The sequence below is a fragment of the Lacerta agilis genome, chromosome 14 (assembly GCF_009819535.1).
Source record: "Lacerta agilis isolate rLacAgi1 chromosome 14, rLacAgi1.pri, whole genome shotgun sequence".
NCBI classification, from domain to species: domain Eukaryota; kingdom Metazoa; phylum Chordata; class Lepidosauria; order Squamata; family Lacertidae; genus Lacerta; species Lacerta agilis.
This window is the reverse complement of record NC_046325.1, coordinates 6,752,091-6,774,696: the sequence shown is the minus strand read 5'-3', so window position 1 is coordinate 6,774,696 and position 22,606 is coordinate 6,752,091. Positions and strand designations below refer to the sequence as shown.

Sequence of the window (22,606 nt, the reverse complement as noted above, 5' to 3'; positions counted from 1 at the left end):
TATGAGTAATAAATTCTGCATTATAGTGAGAGGCACATTGCCCAATATATTGGTGATGCCAATATATAGACCATATTGTAATGGTCAAGAAAGGCTTTAAAATATCCCAGCCAGCTGGAAAATCTTTCAGTGAATTCATTCCTGAAATTTCTTACTTGGTGGCAGTCTTCCTGAAGTTTTTGGAAGCACTCTGCAGACAAGTTTCAGCCCAAATTACTTCCATCTATAGTGAAATAAAATATAAAAATAAAAGAGAGATTATTGCAAAGGTATGTCGGTACTAAGTGGTTTTTGTAGAGAGGAAGTACAAAACCACCCTTATGTGCAACCCGTTTGATAAATGGGGCCAAGGAACCATGGTGACCGTAACATCAGGTAAAAGGCTTTTCCTAATCTTATTCATTAATCTTGTAACCTTTTTTTTTTTCATTATCTCAGTATATCTGTGTCATATGAAATGCAATTGTTTTGAGACAGTGACGACTAAGGGCTTCTTCCAATGTTCCTTTGTGCAGAACTTCACCCCAGACCCATATCCCAAAATTTGTTCAAATATTCCTTAAAACGTATGTCTGTTTCACTGCTGAGACCTCTGTTTGGCTAACCATCTTTATGACATTTCTTTGAATACTTTTATCACCAGTGAATTGCACAAACATCTGATCATTTGTAAATGCCTAAGTCTCAGTTAATGCTCAGTTAATTCTGGGGGGGAAATAAGTGGCAGGGTCAGAGGACTTTTTATGTTGTCTAATCTTTTTGTAATTGTGAAAAACACTGTTGGTCTTCTATGTAGCTTAGTTTGAAATTAACCATGGGAAAGGTTGAAAACAGATCTAGAAAATTGCTTTGAAGCCAAAATGTGTGGCTGGGGCATTTCTTCATTAGACCAAAATAGTGTTGCCAAAAGGTCCAAGCAGAATGAAGTTTCTGTACCAAGTTGCTGGTTAGAACGATCTGTGTGCAACTGGTACTTCGATGCTTGGGGACCTGGAACTCAGCTGACTGTCACTTCAGGTAATATTTTTATTATCTCTCAAATGTTTGAGTCAGATCACTGCAGAAAATATGATGCTTTTTGTCCGTTCTCTTAAATTCTGGAGAAATAGATCACCGTCCACCCCAATTTACTGTCAAAGGTTCATAAGGAACAGGAGTCAATTGTTTCATTTGTTTTCTTTCGAGAGCTTACAATGCTAAATACAGTTCTTCTTTTTAAGGAATAGAATTCTTTGTGAGATTCCATAGATAAATTCTGCAGTTCACAACCTATTCAGTGCAAGCTAGAGTATCTGATTCTTGTCAGTAGGGCTGTGGCAGAATAGTTTGGAGTCTGGATTACAGTCTATCCTGGGCAAAATCTGAGAATTTCCATTTATTTATTAGGAGTGCCAATGAATTAAATTATTATAAGCATGTATAATTCATAGTTTTTTATTTATTTAAAAGATGGAAGCCTAAGCCTCACATCTAAACATTCATCCTTACGGGTAAATTCTCCAAAAGTCATTAGGACTTGTTCACAAATCAGTATATTGAGGGCCGCAACCGCTGAGTGTGGGAATAAATTTAATCTTGAAAGCCCCCTAATTCCCTGCATAAACCGGGTGGTTCAACTTCTTGTGGATCTTAAGGAAGAGATGTAACCAGTGTGATGACTTGAGAAACTGGGGGACAGGGACCCAAGTCACTGTAACTACAGGTAAGAACAAAAAGCCCTTGTTATTTCTGTCTTTAGAAAAGCTGCTTGGATTTTTTTTTATTCTTCCATTACCAGGGCTGGTTAATTCGTTTGTTGCTGTTTTCTGGGTTCTCTAAGCTCTAGGGAAAATATGTCTCATTCCCGTGGAAAGTCTCACTTCTCTAGTGCCACAGCTTAATTCTACCTACAGCGCAAGCAAAGTATTTGATCTTGATTTTTTTTTGTACTCAAGAAGAAATGAAATATAAGCATGACCCTTGTCTTAGCTTGATGAAAAAAATCCTATAGATTGTTAGTATGCGGATCAGACTGAACTTTGACCACTTAGTGGATAGATAATATTCAATGAAAATATTAGTTATTTTGACACTTGGGGCCCAGGAACCCTTGTCACAGTCTCAGCAGGTAAAGGAGGGTGGGAATATACTTCAGCAATTTCTATTTAGGATTTTGCACACCTCTCAGTAGAGAATTAAGTGCTGTGTTACTATGACTACTTCAGTCATTGGGGCCCAGGGACCCCAGTGACCGTCACTTCAGGTAAATCATACATATTCTTACTTATTTCCATCTGTTTGATTGCAATGTTCATTCTTTAAAAGTTTAGGTTGGTCCCCAAAGCCATAGATCCTCATACTGGATTATGCTTTGGATCAAACCTAACTATATTTGTTTAGCTGTAACTAAAAAATGCTCCATAGATTCCAGGAATACAAGATATTTTTTTAAGAAATAAATAAATCATAGTCCCATTATACTGAGCATTCAGTGGTGTATTTCAGTACAAACTTGACAAATATTTAAATGGGCCAATAAATCTAGATACAGAGATGTCGGAGAGAATGTCAAATACTATTCCAATTAAAGGAAAGTATTATTTAGTTTTTGTTCGCACAACACTGGCAGGTTAATCAATGTGATTACTATGGTGCTTTTGATTATTGGGGTCCAGGGACCATGGTGACAGTATCTCCAGGTAAGGGTTTTCTATTCCATGTTTCCCTTTGACTTAAGTAGCTATTATATTTTACAATAAGATCTTTACTAGGGTTTCTTTTTTTTAAAAAAAAAAAATGTCCTAAATGCAAGGGAGGGTTTAAGTGTTTTCTGTCTCTTTATGGCAAGAGAAAATCCAGTTTCAATTAAAACAGAAGGAAAATATAGTTGTGTAAATAAATATAATGTATAATGGGAGGACCACATAGGAGATGTGACCTCTGGCATCTTGAGCTTTGAGACCAGTAGGTTTTTAGTCACTCAAGGCAGGAATTAGTATCACTGTGACTACTATGCTTTTGACGTATGGGGACAAGGAACGCAGGTTACAGTGAGCAGTGGTAAGTTAAATTTAATGTTTTCCTTCTGTCTAGTTGTGTGTGATTTTTCTGCCTTTTTTCCCCAAGTGACTGTTGGGTAGAAAAAACTACCTGGTACCTCAAACTGACTGCCTTTCTCAACCTAGTTATGCCGGAATAATCTCTTTAAACTAAAACAGATATCTTAATTATGCATCAGTCAAGCCCATGATGCAAAATAAGTTAATAACAAAACAGGGGCTTCAGAGAAATGCCTTCTAAAACTTAGAAATGTATGTGTTTAAATTCCACAACCTTTTCTTTAAAACATCTTGTGTTATGATAGTTTCGCATTAAAAAAAAAAAACATCAGAGAGTCCTAGGCAGGCTTAGAAATGAAAATTTATGGTGGCAAAAGCCACAAAGTCTAAAAAAGGCTTTTGTGGCTACAAAGCTTTCCTCTCTTTACAATGCCAAAAAGCTCTTTGTTGTTTTTCTTAAAGTATTCAGTTGTCTCGAACAATCCAGATTTAATTACGTTCTGCATCTTAGGCCAATTAAAACCCCCCCATATTTATATTGTGTGTGTGTTAAAACTATCATTTAAGGGATAGTTTTGCGGGTTGCAAAGGACAGAAGCATTCCACATTAGGTTTTTGTGCATGGGATAGAAAGAGTTGGTGCATTGTGACTACTTTGACTATTGGGGACAAGGGACCATGGTCCACGTCACTTCAGGTATGGTTTTAATTCATTTTCTCACCAGTATACTTTAAATGCAGAGTTTATTTCTATTTTTTTAAGCGATGTCTTTGAAATGTTAGCCATTCCCGTTTTTTATGTTTTTGAAACTCAAGTGTTCCTGTTGGGGGGGGGGCATGTTCTGGGAACTGACGGAGGCTTACAGGTATTACTCCAGGGAAGTCCAATTCAGTTTAATGAGACTGTTCCAGAGAAATAAGAATGTCTGGTCAAGTTCTGGAACGGATGGACCCATAGTCCGGTCTGGAAAGATAATTCTTCTGTTCCTATAAACTGCTATCTCAAACTCGCTTACTTAGAAAATATACCTTCCATTTAAATGTGTGGACTTTACTTCCAATATGTGTATTTAGGATTGAGATTTAAAGTAGGTTTAGACTTTTTTTCCCCCCTACTCATGTTCTGAAAAAAATCTTAAACCGCAAAGTAAATCTAACAGGCTTGTCCTATGCATGTTTACTTGGATGTAAGTACCACAGAATTCTATGTGTCTTACTACCAAGTAAGTGTACATAGAGGTGCAGCCTTAAAAACCCATTTGGGGAGTAATTGAGTAGACAAGATTATTCAGCAATTCAAAAATAGTCTATCGATCAGTGAAAGTTTTTGCAGCATCTCCCCATAAACATATTCCAGTGTGATAACTGGTTTGACTACTGGGGACAAGGCACCTTCGTCACTGTTACAACAGGTAAAAAAAATTATTTCTCTCATGTACCTCTTTGCAGTGATCTTCCTAGTAAATACTGATTGTCTAAGGCAACTTTCTTTGGATTTACTGAGGTCTATTTCAGTGAGAATTTAATACTTCGTCTCCCATATAGCTTGTAAACCAGAGACCAAAATTACTCTGCCACCGTCTTTTCTCCATCCCTACAATTATATGTTTACCCTTTCCCTGAAAATGTTTTACTATGTTCTCTACAAAATTGCAATAGTCTAGAAAGGTTGCACTTGCAGAAAGACTGGGTAACATAGGGGAATATATGAGAAGAAATTTTGTTAGAATCAGAATCTGTTAGACTCCTTCTAAGAGATTACCGAAGAACTGAGCTTAGGGGACAGTTTGTTAAATACAGTATCTCCAGACAATTGTGTTAGTGTGTCTACTATGGATTGGACTACTGGGGACCGGGGACCTTGGTCACCGTTAGTTCAGGTAAATCAATATTTTTTTTCTAATTCAGAACTAATTTCCTTCATAACTGAAGATTTCTCTTTGGTTTGCTTGGTTTTGTCAATCTCCAGTGCATTTTGAAAGTCTTAAAGGAACTTAAAAGCTGCAATTATATGTGCCATATAGATTTAAGATGGGGGGAAAGAAATATTTGTGCTTTGGAAGCATCTAATTAGAAATAGAACTGCATTTTTAATATAACAAATGCATAATTTAGTAATCTGTCAATCCACTGTTTCTCTGTAGTTCTTTTCCCACATTTGTTTATTCTTTAATTTGTTCATTTTTTTCTGTCTACCCTTCATTCGGTCAGGATTCATCCCATCTTATTACTCTGTCTTTCAATCAAGCATAATACTAGGTGGCAATTAGAGTAGTGACAAAGTCCTGCGACACTTTAAAGAGTAAGTAAGTGTTGCGGAATGAATTTCAGAGGGAAAATCCTACTTTGCCAGATCAATAAAGTCCTTGTGTGCATCAGGTGAAGTAGTTTCTCTCCTAAAATTCACTTCACAACAAACTTAAGACATCTTTAATTTGCCACTGAGTTATTTCTTTATCTGCCTCCCTTTATACTCTCTAAATTAGACTTTCCAACCTATGGATTATGCTTAGGTTTCCGCAGTGTTGAAGGGAAGGTACTTTTAACATGCTTAGAGACTTACTAGTCTTTTTTGTTTGTTTGTTTAACTAATTCTGAGGTTGAATTCTGCAATTGAATGTATGTTTCTTTGGCTCCCGGATCAGATTAAGCCTTTGAGCAAACTGCATCTTACTCCTGATGCTCATGCACTGTGCAATTAATGGGAGTGCTAATTAATATGCATCAGAATCTAAAATAATTAGCACAATCAAGAAAAGATTTTGAAGGGTTGGATCTATTTCTTTCTTTTTTTGTGAAAAGAAAATGGCCGATTACTAAACAGGAACGATGGGAGGGAGGGGGAATTAAGACAACAGGTGGCCAAAGATTCGTTTCTCAGTTTTGATTTATTTTAAGACCTTGTGTTCCATTTCATGGAGTTTCTAGCGCCTACAGTGGTTTCGCATGGTTGAAAATAGCCCTGAATGTTTCGAAAACAACAGAATGACACCTGTCTTTGAAAGATCTCTGTTTTCCCCACAAAAAAATAACCCAGATTTAGCATTTTTTGGTTTAAAGAAGAAAAAAAACTAATGTCTGTTCCGTAAGCAATTGGTTCTGGACTCTAGAAGTTTGTGAATCTTTTTCGTGTAGAAATCATACATTTAAATGGTAAGGAAAAAATACTTTATTCCTCTTTTTCAACATTTTATTTGATTATTATTATTATTATTTTACTGCAATTTAGTATATGTCAATTATTATTTGTATCTACTTTGAAAAAAATTAACATTTATTAACAATTTACATGAAAATATATTGGGATATTTTAATAGTGTTCTCTTCTGTTGCTTATTTTAAGAGTGAATGAATTTGTGGCAGGGAATTATAATTTACTGTTGGTTTTTGTTTGGTTTTTCTGAGTAACTTTTATGGATTTTTCTGTTTTAACTGGATTTGTTTTGTCCTATGCGGTCAGGGTTTTAAGATAGTTTATCTCTGTAGAGTATATTTCTGCTTTTGATTGAAACTTCCACCTCTCTTTGTAGTAGTTTTAATTTGATTGATTGATTCAGATAAGTGATAGACTTAACTGGAATTTTGACCAAAAAATGGAATTATTTTTAATTATCAGAATTTATATCAAGTTAACTCAGGAAAGCTTAAAGTAACAAACCACTGCTAGACTATTAATTATTTAACAGCGAATAATCCTGTAGGGATTTCCCCACATCTTTAACTGGCATGATTTCTAAATTTGCAATATGAGGATTAATACAAGGCTTTACTGCGGTGTATTTAACAGTAGTTTCCCCAACGGATAGGGATGTTCGGCATCCCATGGTCAATGAGGTGATATCCAACCCTTTACCCAACTGACTACTAGTTCTGGAGTGCCTGGGTGGTCAAATAGACCCACCCAGCATTCCCAAAGCTTGTAAAGAAGCAAGCCTTATTCTTTAGCATTTTGAGAGCATAGCGTGGAGCATCCTTGATTACTGATGCTCAGCAGGGACTGGGAGCCATGTCTTCCATGCCTCTAGCAGGTTTAGATCTAGATCTACAGGCGCCATAGCCAGAGCAAGGAGAACAACAGGAACATCTCTGAAGGCCAATGCTCAACGGTGGTGGGGAGAGCCGATTGGCTTCCTGCTCAGTTGAGACTTTGAGAGTAATAGGGGGCAGCAGGTGGCCACCCCCAAGCTTTTCCGAAGCCTGCTGCTCAGTCAGCAGGCACCAAATCTTTCAGATCCATAGCGGCCCTGGCTGGGGCATGGCAGCAATGAGTATCTCTTTGAGGCTCAGTACTTAGCTAGGGAAGAGTTTCAGACTCGCAGCTTTGGGAGCGATGGAGGGGATGGCTCCGGAGATCCCTTAGTTTATCCAAGTTGGTATGCTGAGCTGGAATGCATGCAAGCCTTTCAGATCTCTAGCAGCTATAGCCGGAGGCTGAGGAGCAACCTGAACCTCGCTGAAGCCAAGAGCTCAGCGAGGCAAAGCTGGAGGGCTCTCTGCTGAGCTGTGGCTTTGGTAACAAGGCATGGGGGGTGTTATGGCACCCTCCTAGCTTCTCCAAAGCCCATCACTGAACTGGGAAGCGCACGAGCCTCGCAGAGCTCCAACAGTTTTGATCCCTATAGTAGCTACAGCTAGGGAAGGGAGGGCAACCTAAACCCGAGAACTTAGCTAGGGAAGAGCTGGGTAGCTCTGTGACCAGGGGCAGCTGGGAACACATCAGGCAGCCCCCTAGCTTCTTTGAAGCCCACCGCTCAGCTAGGAGCTATGAAATGTTTTCAGAGCTATAGCAGCTACAGCTGGGGCAGGGCAACAGCTTGATGGCTTGGTGCTCAGCTGTGTCTCTGAGAACACTGCAGAAAGCATCAGCAGCCCCCTAGCTTATCAGAAGCCCACCGAGTGAGTAGGAGCTAGGAAGCCTTTTCAGAGTTATAGCAGCTAAAGCTAGGGCTGGGACGGCAGCCTTGAGCCCAGCGCACAACCAGGGAAGAGCTGGGCAGTACCTCTGAGAGTGGTGGGAACATTCCAGCAAAACAGCTAGCTTCTCTGAAGCCCACCACTCGGCTAGGAGCTGGAAAATGTTTTCAGAGCTATGGCAGCTGCAGCTGAGGCTGGGAGGGCAACCTAAAGCCCACTGCTTATGTGGGGAAGAGCTGGATGGCTCAGTGTTCAGCTGTGTCTCTCGGAATAGTGAGGAAACCACCAGCAGCCCCCTAGCTTCTCTGAAGCCCATCGCTTGGTTGAAGCTAGGAAATCTTTTCAGAGCTACGGCAGCTGCAGTTGAGGCTGGGAGGGCAGGATAGCTCTGTGCTGAGCTGTAGATCTTGAGAATGATGGGAAAGGTTCCTGCAGCTCCCTAGCTTCTCTGAGGAGCTTGGAACCTTTCAGGGCTATAGCAGCTACTGCCGGGGCAGAGAGGGCAACCTAAAGCCCACTGCTTAGCCGGGGCAGGGCAGGATAGCTCTGTGCTGAGCTGTAGCTCTTGAGAATGATGGGAAGGGTTCCAGCAGCTCCCTGGCTTCTCTGAAGCCCATGGTTTAGCTAGGAGCTTGGAACCTTTCAGGGCTATAGCAGCTACTGCCGGAGCAGAGAGGGCAACCTAAAGCCCACTGCTTAGCCGGGGCAGGGCAGAATAGCTCTGTGCTGAGCTGTAGCTCTTGAGAATGATGGGAAGGGTTCCAGCAGCTCCCTCGGACATCCACAGCTCAGCTAGGAACTAGGGAACCTTTTCAGAGCTGTAGCAGCTAAAGCTAGGGCTGGGACAGGAGCCTTGAGTCCAGTGCATGGCCAGGGAAGAGCTGGACAGCTCGTGCTGAGCTGTGCCTCTGAGAATGGTGTGAATGTTCCAGTGAAGCCCCTAGCTTCTCTGAAGCCCACCACTTGGCTAGGAGCTAGAAAATGTTTTCAGAGCTATGGCAGCTACAGCTAGGGCAGGGAGGGCAACCTAAAGCCCACTGCTTAGCCGGGGCAGGGCAGGATAGCTCTGTGCAGAGCTGTAACTCTTTAGAATGATAGGGAAGGTTCCTGCAGCTCCCTCAGACATCCACAGCTCAGCTAGGAACTAGGGAACCTTTTCAGAGCTATAGTAGCTAAAACTAGGGCTGGGACCCAGTGCACAGCCAGGGAAGAGCTGGGTAGCTCGGAACATTCAAGCAACCCCCCTAGCTTATCTGAAGCACACTGCTCGGCTAGGAGCTGGTTGAGATCTTCAGAGCTATAGCAGCTCCGGCGGTGGCAGGGAGGGCAACCTGAAGCCCAGCACTCGGTTGAGGAACAGCTCAATGGCTCTGTGCTCAGCTACAGCTTCCAAAATGACAGGGAAAGCACCGGCAGTCCCACAGCTTATCTGAAGCTGACCGCTTGGCTAGGAGCTAGGAAATCTTTTTGGAGCTGTAGCTGAGGCTAAAAGGGCAAAATATAGCCCAGTACTCAGTTGCGGAAGAGCTGGATGGCTTGGTGTGCAACTGTGTCCCTGGGAATGGTAAGGAAAGCAGCAGCAGCAGTCCCCTAGTTTTTCTGAAGCCCACTGCCCAGCTAGGAGCTAGGAAATTTTAACAGAGCTACAGCAGTGACATCTGGGGCCACCACTTAGCCAGGACAGGGCTGGGTGGCTCAGGACTCTGCTGGGACTCTTGAGAATGATAGGGAAGGTTCCAGCAACTCCCTAGGTCATCCAAAGCTGTAGCTGGGTTGGGGATGTCTCTGTAGCCCAGTGCTTTGCTGGGTAATAGCTGGGCAGTTTTGCCCCTCAGCTCTGGCTTTGGAAATGATGGGGGAAGCTCCTGGTAGCCCACTAATGTCTCTGAAGCCTGAGATGAATGTAAGCCTCTCCTGCCTCTGGCAGCTGTAGCTAAGCTGGAGCAGCAACAGCCAGATTCTCTCTGTAGCCAAATGCTCAGCTAGGAGAAAGCTCCTTTGTTCCCCATAGATTTCTGACCTTGGGAACTATGTGGGAAACCCTCGAGACCCACTGGCTTGCATTGAAGCCCAGCACTGAGCTGGGATCCATGCAAACTGTGTCTCAAATCCATTTCAGTTTCAAACTGATTGCAGCTAAACCTAGGGCAGGGAGACCAGCCAGCAAAAGCCTGAAGCCCAGTGTTCTGCTGAGAAAGAGCTGGATGACTCCCATCTTGGCTGCAGCTTTCAAAATGATTGCGGCAAGGGATATGGCAACCGGCTAGCTCCCTTGGCTGCTCCTCTGGGGGACTTGCAAACTTTTCAGATCAATGGCAGCTAGGATCAAGGAGAAAACCAAGGTCTCTCTGAAGCCCAGCACTGAGCTGAGAGAGAGCTGTGCATTTTCCTGCTGACGTACAGCTTTGGAAATAGTGTCAAAAAGCCCCTAGCTTTTTCTTATGCAAGTTTTTCCAATCCATAGCAGCAATAGGAAGAGCAGAGGGGGAAATGAGAGTCTTTCTGAAGCCGAGGGCTCAACTGGGGAACAGCTTGGGGGGCTTGCTGCTCAACGCTGGCTCTGAGAATGATGGAGGAAGCTTTTGGAAGCCCCTTAGGTTGTTGGAAAGAGAACACTGTGCTAGGATATACATGCAAGCATGGAGATCTATAGCAGTTCTAGCTGAGTTGGAGGAGCACCCCAGAGTCTTTCTGAAGCTGAGTGCTCAGCTGAAGAAAAACTGGATGGCTGATGGGCTTTCTGAAGCTCACTGCTCAGCCCTGAGATAAGAAATATTTTCCGTCCTATAGAAGCTGGAGTTGGGACAGAGAGGCAACTGGGCTCTCTCTGAAGCCCAGGGCTTAGCTAGGCAAGAGCTGAGTGGGTTCGCCTTCATTTCTGGCTTTTGTGATGGGGGCAATTTTTGGCATCCCCTAATTTCATGGAAGCCCAGCGTTGAGCTGTGATGCAGGCAAGCTTCTCAGATTTCCAGCAGCTATAGCTATGGTGCAGGAAGCACCCAGGATCTCTCTGAAGCCAAGTGTTCAGCTACAGCGAGGGCTCTGTGTTCAAAATGATGGGGAAAGCACACCACCAGCTCCTTCACCCTGTCCTCCCTGAGTGCATATACTCAGCTGAAAGAATTGCATGGTTCCCTGTTGAGAGCTGTGTGGTGCAAGCTTTGAGAAGGCTGGAAAAAGCAACTGTGTTCCCCGCCTAGTCTCTCTGAAGCTTAACACTTAACCAGGAGGCAGAAAGCTTGCTAACTCGCAAGCAGATTTGAGACAAGTTGAGGGGAGCAATCCATTTCTCCCAGCTGTTTTAAGAGCCTAGTCCACAAGCTGTAGCTCAAGGGAGGGTGCAAATCCTGGAGAGCTGCTGCCAGGCAATGCGGGCAGTGCTGTGCTAGATGGACCCAATGGTCTGACTCGATATAATTCAGCCTCCTATGTTCCTATGTTCAATAGTGGCTGTGAACTTCAGTCCAGGTTTTAGAAAGGCTTTGAGCTAAGCAATTTGTCTCCACCTCACCCACCTCTGCCTGCCTCCCTAAAACCTGGCACTCCGTTTGAAGGTATTCGATCCACACAGCTCAGTAGTGTCTTTGAGAAACCTGGAAGGAGCCGCTCAGCTTCATCCCCAAGTGATTGCAAGCATCAGGAGCCGGGTGGGGAACATTTGAGAGGCCTATCTCAGCACTATTTGCGGGGAGGATAGTGGCTCAGCCAGCTTCCTCCTGGCTCTCCCATGCCCAGCTCTGGGTAGGCAGGCATGCAAGTCTCCCCTGTCTCTACTGCTTAGGATGACCCAGGGGGGAGGGAAAGGTGCTTCCTTTCCAGTGTCCGCAAATCTCCCAGCCCAGCATAGTTTCTGCTACTCCTTTGGCTTGCCAGTTACTAGCGCAAGACCAGCTGGAAAATTATATCCTTCATAATGCGCAGTCAAGATGGCTACTGAACAAGGCATGGACAACCCATGTTGCCTCCTGGGCAGCTTCGGACTTGAGATTGCATTAGATATAGCTGTTGTTTGGGGATGGGCTTCGGTTCTCTCTCATTCTCATGCACCCTTTAACAGCATTCTGATATGCTGGCATCCGCGCGCTGTGACAAAGGTCACCTGCTGATTTCTGCGCATCACGTTGCTCCTAAAGGCACAGGAGAAGAGCAGAGCAGTTTTCCTGGTCAGTTGGCAACCATAACTATGTATGTGTTTTAGTCTCGCAGATTCTAGCTGGCGAATGGAGAAGCAGGTCAGGGAGGGTGCCTATGGCTGCTGCTCTGCCCTTCGTTGGTGCAGAGCAAAAAGCTACAACAACAATAGTTCCGGGTTTAGCCAGGGAATACTCACTGTTTAATCGTTGCTTTGTGCTTTATGTGGGGGGTGGGGGGTGGAAGGATGCTCATTGGCGTCAGAAATATTAACTTGCAACACAGCAAAGATTCCATTTGATGGTTTAAAAGGGGTCAAGGATTTACTCCATTAGATATAGCTAAGGAGATTCATGGTGTCAATAAGTGTAGTACAATGAAAGATGTCAGATTTCTGCCTGTAAGTATTGTATTAGCTTTCTTTGAGGTGATTGTGTTCCCTTTTACAAAATCATGTTGATTCTTTTGCTGGTTATGCTGTTCTGGTATGGAAGGGTACTGTATAACATAGCAGTGTTGAACAGTAATTGGAATATGAAATGGCTCGTGATTTTGCAAGAAAGTGTGTGTGCTCCTCGAAATCTTCATTCCATTTTACCGCGCCTGACATTGCCCACTTTTTAAAAAATGTGACCATTTCAGAGGGTGCAGCTGACTCTCTAGAAGTGTTGTAATGAAGCAAATACTGTACAACAGAATAAGCCAGATGTGAACACCACAGAAAGCAAAACAAACAGCCTCACAATATTTCTACTCCCGTTGCTTTCTCCTCGCTGCCAGCTTATTTCTGCTTAGATTTTATATGCACTTATATGCCCCATTATATTCAGTGGGGCTTACCTTTGAGTAGACAGGGGTAGGGTTGTGCTTAAGGGTATGTCCTGGTATGTCCCGGGTAGGACCTTAAAGCCCTCAAATAATAACTTTTTGGAGGTTCCGAGCCACAAGGATGCTAGGTTGGCTTCAACTAGGCCCAGGGCCTTCTCAGTACTGGTCCCAACTTGGTGGAACAGTCTGTCCACAAGAGACCAGGGCATCTTTCCGCAGGGCCTGCAAGACGGAGCTGTTCCACCTGGCCGTTGGGTTGGTTTCAGTATAACCTTGAGGTTTTGTTCTTCTGGTGTGATAGTGGGCTGCTTAGAATTGAGGCTGCAGTCTAGATTAAATTTTAAATTGTATTTTAATCTGTATTTTAATGAATTGTTTTATGTTTTTGTTGTGATTTTATTGGTGTTAGCCGCCCTGAGCCTGGTTTGGCGGGGAAGGGTGGGGTATAAATAATTTTTATTATTATTATTATTATTATTATTATTATTATGGTTGATATAAAAATCGTTCCTAACATGGACCTCTGGATAACGGACATGATGAAACATCTTTTTTCTGGTGGTTCTTGCTCCTTCACTGAGAGTAAATAGCCTTTCTGAAGTTTATTATAAGGAAGCATGACCAACATTTCTTTCCAGAGCTTTGGCCAGTTGTTATTCATCAATGATGAAAGGGGAATATTAGGCAGTGTGTTTCTCCAGCTTATGCTATTCAGTAATAATGCTGTACATATTTCTACACTTCCCCCAGGTGCTGTATGTTCATTAACTGTGCAATTCTTACAACAATATCATTTCAGAAGTGGTCCAGAGCGATGAGGCTAAGGTCACGTGTGTCAGGACTGACTAGACTCCAAGTTCATAGCTCAGGTTCCTAAACACCCTACACTAGCTACAAGTTATGGCTGAGAACTAGGAGGAGGGGAATTCTACTTACAGAGGGAGAGAAGACGACTGCATCTCATGCAGAATGGGGTTAAACACAAATACATCCAAAATATCGATTTTGTGGTGAAAAACACCTCAACAATACAACAATCCATCTAATAACACATATATACTCATGTCTGATACCCTTGTCTCTCTTTCCCAACAATGCAATGGTTCGCTTCCTTTCAGTTAGTTAACCCCAGCTGAACTTTTAACACCTTCCAAAAACCCTCCATCCTTCTGCTTTTCTTCTCCCTCAGCTTCCCCAGCTGCCCCAACTCTTTTCCCTCTCATTGCTCCTCCTGGGAGCGAGGACAGTGCAACGTCCACCATCGGGTGCTTGGCCAAGAATTTCCTTCCTGACTCGATCACTTTCTCCTGGAACAATAAGAACAATGTCAGCGACAGTAAAATCACGACCAAGAACTTTCCTTCAGCACTCCTCACCGGTGGGACTTACATCGCAAGTTCCCAGGCGCTCGTCCCATCTGCTGACTGGATGAACTTTGATCCATTTTACTGCAAGGCTGACCACCCTTCTGGAAATGCAGTGGTACGAGTGGTCCGTAGCAGTGGTAAGTGAATGTATTTGTCTTGTCTTGTTCAACATCCCCAACATAACAACACAGGCCATCTTCAAAAGATTAGACACAAGTAGTCAGAGGCTGTCTATTGTGGCACATACTTTCAGGGGTGCTGATTTGTTTCCGAAAGAGGAAATCAAAGCTGCATCCTCTGTCCTAGCTGTGTAGGATATGCCTCCAATGCCCAGCAGTGCACACCCCTTCCATTTGCTCCATGGCTGAGCTGTGGCTCTGAAGGCTCAGCCCAGCTTAGGCTTCACTCAGATGAAGCCCTGCTTCCCATTGAGCCAAAAGAACGCAAACATGTTTCTCCAGTATGCATCACAATACAACTAGAAGACAACCATGCGAGTTGGGTGAACATGTTTTCCTAAATACACACACATGTGTAACTCCAGTCCTTACACATTTACATTTTTCTGTTAAGAGTGTTGTACCCACCTGGCATAATTCATTCTTTCTTTCAATTCCCCCTCTTTCTCAAAAAGAAACACCAGTCGAACGGCCTAAACCTGAGATGTCTGTACATGCACCGCCCATTCAAGCCTTTTTTGGCAGTTACCTGAATGCCACCATCACCTGCAGTGTAGTTAACCTTCCCTCCAGCAAGTACACACTTCAGTGGCTGAAGAAGGAACAGGTACTTGACTCTGGCTTCACCACCACCCAGCCAAACCGAGAGGGCAGTGGTTACAGCATAAAGAGTAAACTCATAGTCACCAAGAAAGACTGGCTCAGCGACATTTCCTTCTCTTGTGCGGTGAATGGCAAGGACTTCAATGACACACTGAAGATCAACAGGCACTCTTTTTGTCAAGGTGAGCTTCAATGTTCTTTTATGAGAAATCTGACCATTCAGAATGAGAGTAATCTATCTCCAGTCTCAGTTCAACTGCTCAATGCAACCCTATTTTTTTAAAATAAAAAACTGTATCCTTCAGCATATACCCAGAATGATTAGGGGGGAGAGAAAAACAATAATTTCAATGTTGGGTGAGATCTCAGTCCATCCATATTCTGATACCAATGTATGAAATATTCTCCTCTATACTAAAGACCCATGTTGATATTGTTCTACAAATGTAAAATCTCCTAGCTCAAATTTGCTACTTAAAAGGGTTGTGCCATAATTCTGAAAGCCCTACCATAGTAGCTTTCAAAAACTAGGCCAAACAGAAAATCTGTAGCTTTTCTCAAAAGATTCTCAGCTATGGTGGACCCCCAAAGTAATGGACTTCCATACTTGTGGAACACACAAGAGCTCATTTCTACAAGTTCTTTCCTGCAGAATATAGTACACAGGTAGTGAGAGGAAATTCTCAGTTGATCTTAGGGTCAAGCCGCACATTATATATAGCAACGGTTAAGAGAATTTGATTTGGGCATAAGGAAGGAGACTCTTAAGTAAATTGCGTGTTTAAAGCATTGATTGTCAACAGTGTATGGAACATTGGTGTGTTCTGTTGTTTTAATTACTGTGGAACCAAACCTTGTTCTCACTTATCTCGTGTCATTCTTCAGGTGACGTGCCTTGTGATGAGGGTGTCCGTGTGGAAACGATCCCACCATCCTACGCTGACATCTTCCAGACCAAGTCAGCCAAGCTGACCTGCAGAATTTCGAACGTACCTTATGAACAGGATCTTTCAGCACTGAATGTTACCTGGACAAAAGTATCTGACAAAACACTACTGAAGACCGTACTTGGAAAGCGAGAAGATCAGGCTAACGGGCTTACTTACATTGACGCTACAGCCACCGTGTGCGCCACAGAATGGGACAGCCATCAAACGTTCACGTGCAAAGTTAATTTCCCGGGCTTACTTCCTGAACCTGTCGACAAAACTTTGGAAAAGTTTCATGGTAGGTACCTTTTTTACATCATCCCATGGAAGGATTACGCATTAGCGTTGTTTGTTTTCACAGATCCCTAGATCTGTCAGGCTCCTCATCCGCCCTCAGAATAGTTGCCACCTGAAGTGAAAGCATTTGGTAGAAAATCAGCGGCCTTCAAAAAAAACTCCTTCAGCGTATTCAATGATGCCCTTACTTCAGTAGCTGCTGGAGCCTATGAGCTCCTATTAGGACATCCCTGTGAGCACTTTCCTTACTTATTATTTTGACAGCTGCTTTTGGAACTCTTACCATTATGAACCATTGAACTAGGCCAACCTGAGTGACTACGACTTGATGAAGGCCAAGTAGCGAACTTCAGTCCACACTCCTCTGCTGTTGGACAAGACCTGCTCTAGTGCAGGGAGTCCTACTCTAGTATCAGCAGTGTCAATCTTCTTAGCATCACCTCCTATACTTTAGGGAGAACCATCTGATCCAGTGGTTCAGTACAAACTAGGTCCCTTTCTGGTCCATAGACAGCTCTTGCATCAAAACTAGGACTTGATCCAATTTGCTGCCTCGCCAATCTGACTTGCCCAGTTCCCTTTTTGAAAGGCTTCACTCTGCTACTTAAAGTGCCGTGTCTCTCTCAAAACAGCCAAGCCTATATATCCGAGAGGTCAAAGGTTAAGTCAGGTCTCACAAAACAAAAGGAATCCTGGGTAAAAATTATAAGGAATGCACATTTGATTGCCTCTTCATTACTTTTCTTCTTTTTTCACCTTCCAGGTGGCACCCCATATAGCCCAGCCATCTACGTCCTTCCCCCTACCCCAGAAGAACTAGCTCTGCGAGAAACAGCCACCATCGCTTGCCTAGTGAAAAATTTCTACCCCGAAGATATCTTTGTGCAGTGGCTCCACAATGATCAGCCAGTGAATCCTGCAAATTCCTACACCAGTGAACCCAAAGAAGAGCCCAAGATGCAAGGAAGGTTCTTCGTCTATAGCATATTGTCCATCAGTGAAAGCGACTGGAGTCATGGAGACAAATACACTTGTGTCGTGGGACATGAGGCACTGCCCCTGAACAGCACTCAGAAGACCGTGGACAAGAACACGGGTAAACCAACTGTTGTCAACGTCTCCTTAGTGCTCTCCGATACGGCCACAACTTGCAACTAAACACCACGATAGTATCTCTCATGCATCCTCCATGCTCTCATTACCACCAGAATCTGTTTCCTCCTTGTGTCTCTTCCTGCTTCATTATTGATTCTTCAGCTGAAAATTGGGGTTTGATTCTAAGGAAAGATGTGTCTCAAATGTTAAAGCGTTAACTGACCACATCTTTTGGAAGAAATAAATAGTTTGCAATAAAGTATTGTTTGTTTGTTTCAAACAATGAAAGAAAACCTGGCTTCTTGTGAGAAATGTTGATATGACAGTTAATATTAACTTTCAGTTGCGCAAGCATGGAATGAGACACCCAACTCCCATTTGAATACAATGGGAAATAAAGCTTCCCTGGAAATTCCACCCACAGCAACCCCTTTAGCTATTATATGGATGATGTAAGCATGAGATTGTCAGAAGTTGAATGAAATGTGAGAGTTTGCACTGCAAGTACTGACTTATTGCAGTCGTACTTCCCCTCCCAAACCCCTGCCACTGCCTTGGTCTTTGATCTCCTAGCTCTTTATCCCACTTCTTAATCTCCCTATTAAAATACACATCCCAACAGTGTGGTGTAGTGGTTAAGAGCGGTAGACTCGTAATCTGGGGAACCGGGTTCGTGTCTCCACTCCTCCACATGCAGCTGCTGGGTGACCTTGGGCTAGTCACACTTCTCTGAAGTCTCTCAGCCCCACTCACCTCACAGAGTGTTTGTTGTGGGGGAGGAAGGGAAAGGAGAATGTTAGCCGCTTTGAGACTCCTTCGGGTAGTGAAAAGCGGGATATCAAATCCAAACTCTTCTTCTTCTTCAACAACTCCCTCTTCTTAATTGTTCTATCCCTACATCTGGGATGGAAAACAGCAGGTTAAAAAAGTGAGGTGCCACCTATTCTTATATCTAATGACATTGATTTTCCAGCTCCAACATTGTGTAGAGTCATTCTCAACTCAACCCCGCCCACCCCCCCACCCCGGCATCTTAAGAACAGAAGGAAAACACTCTGTACATGCAGGGATTGCCCTGTACAACTTAAAAAAAATAATGATATGAGCAAGGGGGTGTATCATTCATTAGGTGTTCACAAGCAACCACCTATATCCACACTTGATACATGGTGAAGAAGTCTCTTAATGACTTCTTGAGATTTCAGAGAGCATTTGAAACACACTAAAAATGGCGCACAAGGTATTTGATGAGATCAGTCATTTTAATATTGACATACTGGTGCAAAATATATAAATATCTGAGGCTACACATATAATGCACAACATGTTGTGGTCTTAAGTTCAGTCGGGTTGCGGAAGCTGATTCAGTTTAAGAGAGAATTTAAAAGAGAAGGCTGAAGGCAATGGCAAAACATGCGTACATATAAATAATCATGTGACAGGGTGGTAGCAAAGTTTATCAAGTAGCAAATGGCCAATACCTTACATCAATGATGATAATGATCACACCACCACCAAGGTAGTCTCCCACATGTCAATGGATGACATTGAGGGGTTCTCTTGAAGACACTCGGGTGCATATCTAGCTACAAAGTTCCACAGTTAATCTATAACTTTAGAAACAGAGCATTTAAAAAAAGTTCATAAATCACTTAATTCATCAGGACTCATGCTAATGAAATAATCTAATAATCTCAGGTGACATAAATAGTAATCTCGTCCATTACTACAAAGTAGTAACATTTTTGTAATTATTAGTTTTTGAGGGAGAAAGCTACATTGAAACTATTGACACAGATACGCATCTGTGGACTACAATCTCTTTGGCCAGTTCAAATCTTCCGCCACCAATATGGAGAGCAGCAATCACTTACAGGATGAAATAAATGATGGGAGGGACACAGAAGTGCTGCTTCTCTTGAACCTCTGCATCCCATTCTAAAAGCATCCCTCCCATACTGATGGCCATTGGGTTAGGGTTACGCCTCATTCAGATTAAGGACCCTGGAAGCATCCTCTGCCGTTGATTTTCAGCTAGGGGGAGAATGAGGACAGAAACAAGTTGCCCATTTGAAGGAATAAGTCATCCTTACACTATACAGTCTTCCTTCTCTCTCAACCCCACGGGGAGGAATGCTTGGCTATGACAAAGACAAGCACGTCTTCAGTTGCCTCGTTCATGTTCAATTAAATGGAGACCAACAGGCACCAGGATGCAGAAGTCATCCTTTATCGCCCATACTGTTTCCCATTCCTTCCTGGCAATGGCAAGCTGTGGAATAAGGTTGAGCCAAAATCCCGCTCTTGAGCCATTCCACAGCATGGTAGAGGGTTTTCCACATTTTGTATTGTTGAGTTGCAACTCAGTTACCACATTGGGAAGGCTCAATGAATGGGTTATGTTTATACTCAATTTCCTTTCGTATTTGGTATGCGTGGCCACCACTCTCTGATTAAACAAGATTTAAATGACATATAATCAACCACTGTTTGCATTACATCATATGTTTGTAACCAGGGGTGAATCCAAAGGAAATCCACAAAAGGAAATAATCTTGGTGCGCTCTCTTACTCCCTCTCTCTCTCTCTCTCTCTCGCACACACACACACACACACACACACACACACGTGGACATTCATGTGTGAATACACATAAAATATGATAAGCTGGTATGGTGGGATGATAGAGTGCTATACAGTACTTTGAGCCCAGAAAATCTAAGTTTAGTCCTCAGCCCCAATCTCATTGGGCATGTTTGGGCAAACCACTTTATCTCACATCCTGACTGACCCAGGGTTGTGATAATAAATGAGATACTAATTGTAAAGTCCTTTGTAGGCTTAGAACTACTACATAAAATGCTAAAATACTGCTGCTGGGGTGGGGCCTCGGGCTAAGCTGTGTGCCCAGAGTGTGAAAAATAAAATAAAATGCTAAAATAACTCACAATAATTGTAGAAAACAATCATCTAATGAGTGACACATAAAACTAATGAATGAGACATAAAAGAAACTCCCACACAGGGACATCCCCAAAATGAGACACCTTCTCTTCCCTTCATTGCAGAGTGGATTTTGCAAAATCAATTTCAAAAAGTATATCACATCATATTATGGCTCTATAATAAATAGCTGTGTTGTAACAGGCGGTTTTTGCAAGTTGGAATTTCAGTCCTTTCAAGGACTTCACACAAAAACATCAGAGCCAGGAGGAAAATTATTATCAAATTCATGAGGGCTTAACAGGGTTAGTTTACGACATCTATTCCCCATTCATTAAGTAGGTATTGCTATGCAGATCTCATTAAAAAAAAATCTATGGCTCCATGAAGCATGAATTCTACTCTTTGGGCATGAGCTCACTTTAGTTGCTTTGCCATTTTGCCCCTCATAGCAGCATGTAATCGCCTGCAACCTTCATTCCCGTGAATTTACATAGATAGATATGTAGGTAGATCTTTAATTTGCACCCCTCATTCATACCACAAGTGCAAAATTCTGGTGTGCCTGAGGCACCACTGAGCAATAATTTGTCACTTGCTTGAAAATCATTACTTAAAAACAGAACTCTGCTGCCTCCCAAATCATCTCCCATTTCCCCCCCATCTCCTCAGCTCTCACCTTGTTTGTGCAACATTCTTTTGCTCTCTGTGTCATTTAGCTGCATTAAGAAATCACCATCCAGAATGTGCTGACCTCCGTGTATTGTCCAAAGTTTACCTAGATGGGATCGTGGACACCGACGATGAGGAATTCCAAAACATCTCGTCCATCCTTTCCACTTTCATCATCCTTTTTCTCGTGAGCCTGTTCTACAGTGCCACTGTGACCGTCATAAAGGTAAAAAAAAAAAATGGAAGGCAGTGTACTAAAGTGAAATGGGCTATAGCCGTCCTCTTTTACTAAGTGGAACCGGGAGGTCAAGAGGGCCAGTGGGCTTGACAAGAGTAGGCCAGAACAAGCTCCAAGGACAGGCGCCATTTTGTGAAACCATTCTGGAATTCAGTAGCTGGTGCTCACTTGTTCTCTACTTTGTTGCCTGTCCACTTCCCTCTCTGTTCTCTTCTCCCATGGCTTCTCTCCTCTGCTGTGAGTCCCAACCTTCATTCCTCAGCTGCTCTTCTCCACTGCATCTCAGCTTCTTCCCCATCCATTCCTCTACCAACTCCTACTATTGCTCTTTCCTCTCACCCTTTATTTCATGAGCCCAGCATTCTCTGACATCGTTGGGGTTGGGGTTGGGGTTGGGGATAGTCCACACAGGATGAGAGGCTGCAAAAGGGTAGGTCTTTGCATGATGCGCTTCTTCAGTAGCGAAATGAGTTCTTCTTTCCCAATTCCAGGTGAAATAGCAGCGTGAAGGGTCTTCTGGCAACAGACAGTGACTTCTGTATTCACCAGCAACATAATAAAGGACTTCTTCGTCCACTTTTGGAGGAAAAAGAAGGATGCATTGGGGCAGGGTTGCCTTTCCATCTTGCTTTGAATCATGACCTCAGGATACACATTGGCTTTAACTAGATTTAGACCCACTGTTTACATTTTTGAGCTATGATGCAATTTTGCTTCACTTTTCTGAGTGCATATGTGTGTTTCCCCAGCATCTCTTTGGTAGTCATGTTTCATTTCAGCTATAGTTGTATACCTGGTCGAAAGCCTTAATGTGAATATTGCACTTTTAACTTTCAACAAACAGAGAATCATTGCACAATATGTACCGACTAGAATGTTTCTCATTTATATCATGATTGCTATATAATACTGCAATAAAGATATATTCTTCACTGACACCGCGTCTTGCTTGTGAATTATTACTGTTGCTCTAGTTGCTACCTATAATTATGTAATCATGACTGAATGCCAAGACACTATTTCAACCAGAGGAAGTAAGGGATAGTTTATTGTTGAAATTACTTTGAAAGAGCTAACTAAATTTCAAGGCGGCAGGCGTGCTTCCCACATTAGATATTGGAAGGTTGTTAGTACTTTACTTGAGAGGGAGTCTCCTTAGTCACTACAAAACTATGTTTAGGGTGGAAAGCAATAGAATGTGGAGATGCTGTTGAAAGGCAAAGGAAATGAGAAATGGTAGACCTTGCAGGGTGGGAATCCAAAGGACCTTTTTGTCCTCTTAGCCACTCTTGGGGGTGGCTTTCTTTTTTGATTTGGTGAGGGTTCCATTTTGAATAGAGGAGCCATGAAAGTGAAGGTGTGGGTCTGTGCG

The 22,606-nt window shown here is 42.9% G+C and overlaps 1 gene segment (V, D, J or C); it reads left to right on the top strand.

Annotated features, from left to right (window-relative positions):
- Nucleotides 1-838: 838 nt before the first annotated feature.
- On the top strand, nucleotides 839-22,170 carry LOC117058905. The segment is given in 7 exon segments: nucleotides 839-1,017; nucleotides 14,101-14,415; nucleotides 14,913-15,290; nucleotides 15,946-16,287; nucleotides 17,050-17,382; nucleotides 21,098-21,222; nucleotides 21,726-22,170. Coding segments are annotated over 7 exon segments (1,659 nt in total).
- Nucleotides 22,171-22,606: the final 436 nt, after the last annotated feature.